Source organism: Nanorana parkeri, unplaced genomic scaffold (genome assembly GCF_000935625.1).
Source record: "Nanorana parkeri isolate BGI_ZX_2015 unplaced genomic scaffold, ASM93562v1 scaffold922, whole genome shotgun sequence".
Classification (NCBI taxonomy): Eukaryota; Metazoa; Chordata; class Amphibia; order Anura; family Dicroglossidae; genus Nanorana; species Nanorana parkeri.
This window is the reverse complement of record NW_017307190.1, coordinates 653,367-662,119: the sequence shown is the minus strand read 5'-3', so window position 1 is coordinate 662,119 and position 8,753 is coordinate 653,367. Positions and strand designations below refer to the sequence as shown.

Sequence of the window (8,753 nt, the reverse complement as noted above, 5' to 3'; positions counted from 1 at the left end):
ATATATATATATATAGTACATACAGTATATATTTTGGTTTAGAAAATCATGCTCCTATGCTTTCATTTCATCCAAGCTTCCTACCTTCCGTTGGTGCCATTGTCTATTTTCACACTTACAAGCATGTGTTGATTCCATATGTTCCTTTTACTCATTTTATTGTGCTTTTTCCACAGCAGTTAACATGAAACAATTCATTGCTGTCCCAGTCTCATGAAAGAACTCACAATCTAGTGTGTCTGCATTAGGCTTACACATACTCTAGTTTGTAGGTGAGAGCCAACTAATGTACCAGCCTTAGGTAAAGTGATGACATTGACTGGATTCACATGGGTTGAACATCCTATCGAAATACAACATATCTCAATGCCCCGAAAAGTGAGCTGGCTTCTGCTAAGTTTTCAGCTCCGCCTACTGAAAACACTGCGGGGGCCATTCACTCTCTCTTCTTTTGTTCCCACTTATTTTAAATTATTGATAATACAAAAGTGAGACTTTATATGGTGGGGAGCTTCATTTATCTCTTGCTGGAAGAGATATTTTGGGTGAACCTAATTAATGGAGTGGAGTGGAGCCGGCTGATGAGTTTAGTGTAGTGCGCAACTAGCAGAGTCATACATCCATTTTGCTGATCCACCACATTGAAGTCCTGCTCTGAGCATCTTCTTGTCTCTTGTGCTTCCATCTTCATGGGTTCTGGTTGTATGACTACAAACCTCTATTTTAACAGTTGCATATAACTGGTATTTTTCTTTAGTATGTTTTTATTTGTATCTAATGAAAAAAAATATGTATTTTGTCTTTCAGCAACAGCTTCAGGCCTATGTCGCCTGGGTGAATTCACAGTTAAAGAAAAAAGCTGAGGTTAATCCAGTTCAGGACCTGCGTCTTGACCTTCGGGATGGGGTGGCGCTGGGTCACCTGATTGAAATAGTGGGTAAGTAAATTGAACTGTATAGAGGTTGCTTGTAATTTTTGTTTTTCAGGAATTCCCTTATTCTTCTCCTAATTAGCAATTAAAATGAAAGCTACTGTAAGGTTTAAGTCCAGGTGCCTATTACGTGGTAGACCAGTGGGTGGTATGTGTCTAAACTATGAGCTGGCTCCACAATCCTCCTCCTTTGATGCCTGTGTGAAGTAGCTGAGCATGGCATGGGATACTATACTGGTGGTAACTGAAACCAGGTGCTGTGGACTTTTATGCTGTCCAGCTCAGTCTTCTGCCTATTGATGAGCATTAGAAGTTTGAGCAGTATGTAGAGAACAAGACAGGTGACACTACTATATACTGTTTTAGCTCTGCAACTTCCGGTGTCATCTGCCTACAAAAAAAAATCAGCATCCTTAAAGTGCCAAAAGTGAGTAACTGAAATTGTGCACCTGTAGAGCCAGTATGTGTTATCTCAAAGGATTTGGTCTGCCACTGCTAGGCATAAAGACTTTTAGTCACAAAGTCTGGCCATTAACGGTTAAGTATCTTCCAGGGAACAACAGAAGGGGAGATATTTGCAGTTTTTTCCACAGTGGAGTGAAGCTTAAGGACCTTTATGCAAGGAGACCTTGTGTCATATTGTGCACTCCCAATCTTGGACCAGTCCACCGAAAAAGTGACATTTTAGTTTTTGGTAGAGCAACCAGTGCTTGAAATTGGGAACATAACTTATAGACAATGCTTTATCTGCCACCCGGTATGCCCATGGTTTATCGAGTTCAGTGACTTATCAGGTAATAAAGGAAGAATCAAGATAGCAGCTTTGGAACATGACAAGTTCCTTTGTCCCTCCTTTGTTCCTCAAGTGTGCTATTATTTGTGAATCACAGAAACCTAAGGAGTTGGCGATTTTTGCTGGGTTAGTTGAGAAAACAATAATTTACCATTCATAAATTTCCATTTTAGCTGATTTTCTGGCAGGTGACTTAAGGTTGTCTGGCATTCTGTTCTGGCCCATAGCGATCCCAAATGTGTTATCATTCTATAACTGTTGCAGGTGTCAAGTGACACCTTTACACCATGGCTGGGTCTTTTATATTTCAGTTATTTTCCCACAATGGTTGCAAATATTAACCCTTCATCTCCTGTATTCTTGTAGAATGCAGACTCTATTGAAGGAAAAAAATAATGAGGGCAGCTGAATTATTGAAGGGAATAAAGAAGCAGCCTGGTTTAATTTAATTCTTTAATGTATTCAGAACACAAATACCCAATTTTACATTATAATACACGTCACATTAAATCACTGTGCCAATCTAAGTGGTCATGAAAGTACATTTAAATTCTAAATCCTCCATAAAGAGTATAGATAATTGTGCCTTTTTCCTCCATTATTCTACATTTAATTGTATTTTAATCTGCTCGTTTATACACTGTGCAGTCCTGGCAAGCCACAGATGCAGGCCCAGTCTTGGGTATCACTGTGTTGACCCTTCGCTCATACATCCACTTCTATCATGAGACAAAGAAAATCACACATTCCCTGTTTAAATCAGAAAGGTGCATTAAAATATAATGCACTTGAACAAAAAAAATCTAATAAATTGTAGAAAAAAAGGGTTAGTACTTCCCTGGCCTCAGCTGGTGAGTGGATAGTAAGGGAACAGCAAAATGCAGATAAATCATGATGTTTTAATGAATACATAACTGCATTAATTGCTTTATTTTTTATATCTGCTTTGATTTTAGCTTTAATAGATGACATACATTGCATAGATTACAATCCCCACTCCACCAATACTTATGATTGACAAGAGTGCATGATGCTTAAATACTGCCGCTGATCACTTGGCACAGAAGCTGGCATCTGACAGCTCACATCCTGCTAACGAAGGGATGTATTGGCTGCAATAATATAGGTAGAGTCTCCTAGGAAAACCATCCACCACAGTAGAAAGTTTATACCAACAGAGGAGAATCCTTGAAGTAATGATTCAGTGATAGTGGTAAAAATGTGGGCACAGGGAGTAGGGGCACAATGACGTGGGGATAACATTAATAAGGTCATAAGTTCTTGTTAGCTTCAAGTGGGGAAGAACTCTTAGGAGAACTCTGAGGAGGAGGTGTCATTTCTGCAGGATGAGGATAGCCCCTTTCAAACCACACATGTGGTTGAGATTTAGTGGAATCTATATTTCATCTGACTATATATATAATATATAGTATTAATGTTATGATCATGCAGCCTAATGCATACTTATAGGTCACATGGAGCAGGTTCATAATTTCAGTTTTTGATCATGTTGTATATTTGTAGGTAAGGTATTCCATCTTACTGTAACCAAGCAGCAAGCCAGAAACATGACCACGCTCATGCTCTAGATTTCTTCTTCTTTATTTTTCATAAATAAACCCCTGTCTACACGACAGCAGACCAATTCAGAATATTTAGTAGCAGGCATGGTTGATATTTCAAGCAGTCAACTTAATGTAAATGCATAGCCAAAACTTTTTTTTATTTTTTTAAGTTTATAGGCTATGAAGTCTGCCAGGACATTTTTTTGCTGTCTGTATCCCATTGGGGAAATACCTCTTGCTGTCCCAGAGACGCAGTAGAAAGTTAGAGAACACCCCCCAAAGTTAGGGGAATTCCCCTTTTAGACAGTAGCCTCCAGAACAGGTACCTTCAGTGGAAATTTTCCCCTTACATTTTGTTCTGGGAACATTTGTAAAATTTTAGATTTCCTCTCAATTTCTTTCTCGGTGACATTGATTTCCATTATAAATAGATTGGCGAATCTCTCAAGGGGAGACACCAACAATAATATAAACTTGATGTAGGGTTTAATACTTCCACACTCTATCCAAAATTTAAAATGCATTGGCTATGGATACTTTTTTTTTAGTTTTGGATAGAGTAGAGAGGGATCAGAACACCTGTCAGGTTTGTTTTTGCTGTCTGTGTCCCCGAGTGATTTGCCCTCTCTATTTGTCCTAGTGACTGTTATCACTGAAAGTAAACTACAAGAAAATACCAGATTTTGGGTTGTTATGAGAACAGGAATAGATGGGAAGTCTTTCAATGGGCACACTAGTTCGATGACTCTGCTGACCATGAGGGATTCCCTCTCACTTCCTGTTGTGACTATCGGACACAAGGAGAAGTGGAATGTCCCTAATGGAACACAGATGACACAAATCTGACAGAGGTTAAAACAATTGTCTTCAGGTCTACTTTAGGTAACAAAATGAATGGCAATAGAGCTGATAATCTAACTACCCTGCATTATGGTTAGCAAGATGGAGCTGGGTTTTAATATTATTTGCAAGAAGCTTTGTTTCAATGTTGTTTGATAGCTTTTTGAGATTTACCCAATATTTGTTTTTAGTGACATGTCTTTTGCCATTTAGAATCTGAAAAAAACCTTTGGCAGTAGTAAGTGACTATAAGAAGGTTTTATCTAAATGCTTGGGTATTAGGGGTTAATGCATTAGACATATTGCTTTTTTTCTCCCACAGCCGGTGAGAAGCTTGATGGAATTCATTGGCAGCCAAGTAGCACACAGGAAATGAAGGCTAATGTGGACAAAGTCCTACAATTTATGGCTTCTAAAAAGATCAGGATGCATCAAACAACAGCTAAAGGTAGGTGTATTGTGTAGTTCAGTTCAGCATTTGTTATAGCTGGTCTCTTGGTTATGTTACTTTATGGATGAAAAAAACCTAGATGGCTCTATGGAAACTAGATATCTTCAGCAGTCATCCTGCCTTTTGCCCTTGCTGCGACCAAACTATTTTTGAGAATTGTATGTAAGGTTCTCATTTATCAAGGTCATGGTACAGCTAGTTGTAGTCATAGTCAAATTTAACTGGACTTGTTCTATAATGTAACAGATTTTTTTTTTTCTACTCATCCAAGCAGCTTCTTTTGTTCTAATGAGTATCAGGAACATTCCCCAGCATTCATAGCGACTCTGGTCACTTACATCCATCACCATGAAATGTGTCAAGGCAGATGTTGATTATCCAAGAGCATGATGGAAGGTGTTAAATTTGTGAAACCATCCTTTTCCAATTAAAATCCAATCACTACAGTGCAATAAAGCATGGGGCATCGGTTGATCATTCACGTTGCATGGCTGAAGGTCTCAATTGTCAAATCGCTGGGACAGAGATGTTAAAATGGCATTATATGTGGATGACAGATGGTGTCAAGGTACAAGTTGCTTATATCAGCAACAGAACATCTTCAACATTACAGAACAAGTACAGTTTGAACGTGACTAACTATTGCTAGCTATATTCAGGGTTGGTGACCCAGGGAAAGCTGTAGAACATTGGTTTTGGGTTTTCTGTCATTGTCATTTAGCAGTCAAAACCAGCCAATGTTCTCAATCTACCGATTGTTTTAAAATGCAGTTTCCACTGAATCTGACATCTGCTTATGCTTTTTTCATCATATGCTCAGTTTCTATTACAGTGATGCGCAACATGTTTACTTTAAAGTGAACTTTTGCATTGCCCACGTGTAGCCAAGCAACAGGTTCCTTTTAATACTCCTTTCCTCTTCAGCACATAGTCACCTTTCCTTCCTTTCCTCGATGCTCTCTTTGGCTGCCAGAAGCTGGAGAAGCCATCCTGTGTATGTTATAATTTGCTGAAGTTATAGCTTACAGAGATCTCTTGACTTCCCATGTAAAAATTCTGGCACCTGGTGATTGGTCGAGCACTGTTACATGGAGTGCGACTAGCCAAACACGTTGAGATTTCTATAATTCAGCCCCACAGAATGAGTCACTTGATTTCCCCATCCACACTAAACAGCATGAAGGAATCTGCATTGCCGGCTATTGTACTTAGACAGCACCAGCACCCATGGGTGCCTGAATACACGAACAGTGACTGCATCCGATAGAATGCAGTCACTGTTCATCCAACAATTTTCCACCCGGCTCCTTTGTGGGGCCTGTGGGTGCCAACAGGGCCACGTACGGCTCAGATTTTGCCCGATTTAGCATGTGTGAATGACAGGCTTAAGTCACATGCTCCTCCATACCCAGAAATGCTCCTAGCTGCTGAATGGATCAAAGGGGAGCAAAGAAAAGACTGTAGCGCCAGTGCAGACCAGTGCCGCAGCCTGCATTCAAGCTTAGCTAGATGCCCTTTTGTAATTAGGACAGGTCCCATACACCAAGAGCCCAATAGCCTATTTATTCATGCATGTATCTTAGCCGAATCTTCTTTTGCTACATTTTTACTTTTGCTGTTCAGAAAGAGCCCTTTTGTTGGTGTTGACATGAATCAAACGAAATTCCACACATTGGTAGTTTTGCAACGTATTGTTCTCTTCTGAATAGAAGGAAGTCTGCTTCAGAAAGTGTAATAAACACAGAATTAAAATGACATGTGCTGATTACAAGATACATCTGCATAAAAGACATCTGCTGCCTGATCTCAATGCCCACACACTATTGATGTGTTTCCCATTGTTCGGATCCATCATCAGAGGTGATCTGAGGGCAGCATCATTTTAACACTGAGTCTAGGTGTGAACATGTATAACTAGTGGAGCTCCACTTACTAACTAGCACATGTGTAACATGAAAAATAGGAGCCTTAGACCCTTAATTGGACAGCTAGAAAAAAAAGAAACTCTTAGGGCCCAGATACTGGTGTTATGTTGCATGCTAAAGTGTATTGCATAAGGGAAGCCCCATGGGCTGCTAATTCACCTTAGTGCACTTCAAAAGCACATGACCATTTTCTCTAATGCAATGCACCGCATTGCACTACTATTGTGGTATGCAGAATAAATGGCATCACAGCGCATGTTATGTGTGCTACCGTGCGTTGCAATAACGCGTACAAAAAATTTAAATGGGCCCTTAGGGTAAAAATGACTGAAATGTGAAGTGAAAGGAAATTAACTTTGGCTGGAGTTACTCAAGTATAAAGTATGGGCTCTGGTACACAACCTGTGGCCCATTGGCACTTACTGTGTGGCCCTCCAAGCCCCAGCAGGTAGTAGACTGTTTTTTAGTAAATGCTCTAGTCAGTGAAGTAAAAATATCATTTAGACTGGCTTTTAGCAGTTATATTGTTTGGTTTGTTGTATTCTTTTTTCTGTTCTGTCTTTCCTTTTTTCTCTTTTTACCTTTTTGTTTTTAATTATGATCTTTTATAATTGATCTTGGGGAGAGTAATATCAGATGTTGCGCAAGTCATTTTTAAAGGGCTGTTGGGAGCACAGATGTGAAATTATTGATTTGTAAAGGGGCTGTAATAACAGTGACCTTTAGCAATCTCATGTGATGTGCTTTCAGTCTATGGCTGTCTCCTAGAGCATGTTCCCATTCTCTAACAAATTTCCATAGCAGAGGCATTCACAGTCTCTGACCACCTTCTGTTGCATGTCTGTTGCAGTCTCTGACAGCTATCTGTGGCATTAAAATCACTGATTTCTATGCACAGCTTTTTGACAATGACACGGGCCACATTTGAGGCCCCCTGTTTTGAGTTGACCATTTTTAAACTAGGGCAATGACAAAGTGCATATGTATTCACTACAAATAGGTAAACATGAAGAAAAAGCATTGTTCTTTTTGAATTTCCATGCACATGATTGCATGTTGGAAGTGCACACATGGGCATCATATCACTTTATACATCATATCTATAGGTTGGCATTACATGGTCCAACAGTCAACGTGCAGAGTGTCTCTTTGGAGTATCTCTTACTGGTGAATACTGTGGCCATGTAGGGTTTGCCTAAAGAAAGATAATGAGACATAAGAGAGATACAACACATATACCTCAATGTTTGTCCCTCGGTGTCGTATGTAGAGTATATTGTTGATTGACATTTACATATCTATGTGAACATGACTGCATATTGGCTGCCATAAATTCATTTACAATAAAGATAAGTTAACACCCCTTTACTGTTAAAGTACATGCTCACTCTGCTTTTGAAAACTATGACTGGAACTGGTGGAATTATCCCACAATCTGGCACAGACTCCTTATTTTCTAACCACATTCACTTGCAATGCAAATCCAGAATGGGTTGGGAATGGCAGGACCGAATGCAACTTATACAGGAAACATGGAGTTTTACATAGTTTTATACCCTATGTCTGTGTCTCCTTATCATTTTTACATACTTTATGTCTGAAGGATTACACTAATTTTCTTTATTTTTCCATAGATATAGTTGATGGTAATTTAAAATCCATTATGAGAATTATACTGACCCTGGCAGCTCATTTTAAACCAGTATCAGGACGATCCATCAACCACAATGTAGTGGGAGCATCCGGAAAGAGCCAGTCCATTTGCTCCACCAATCATCGCCCTCAGTCCACTACAGCGGTGGCCCAAGGTGCAGCTGCTGCTCTTGCTGATGTTCGGCTGGACATGTCACGCTCAGGGCGAGATGTTTCCCGCTACAGACAGAGGTAAGTCATCATGTGGACATTGAGCAATGAGCTATCTGTACACAGTTTACAGTTTATAGTTTCCCTTAATAGGCAATGCGCAATGCTTTTCTATTGAATATTTAGTTGGCCTATCATGAGCATTTCCAGGCGACAGGTAAAATCAATCAGTAAACTAATAATGCTGTCCAGCATACACTGGAAGTAAATGGACATCAGAAACTCCACTATCTTTACTGCAATCAGTATTCTTTGTAATCCACTAGGGCTGCAGCTAACGATTATTTTCATAATCGATTAGTTGGCCGATTATTAAGTTCGATTAATCGGTTAATCGGATTAAAAAAAAAAAAAAGCTCCAGTGATGGACTACTAGTTTCTATTG

The 8,753-nt window shown here is 39.5% G+C and overlaps 1 protein-coding gene across 1 annotated transcript in view; it reads left to right on the top strand.

The window, feature by feature from the left end:
* DIXDC1 (DIX domain containing 1) overlaps positions 1–8,753 on the top strand; it is a 106,140-nt gene that overhangs the window by 23,058 nt on the left and 74,329 nt on the right. The window contains exons 2-4 of the mRNA XM_018566142.1: positions 808–937; positions 4,452–4,577; positions 8,140–8,389. Of these exons, the coding sequence (XP_018421644.1) occupies positions 808–937; positions 4,452–4,577; positions 8,140–8,389 (506 nt within the window). The remainder of the gene's footprint in view (positions 1–807; positions 938–4,451; positions 4,578–8,139; positions 8,390–8,753) is intronic.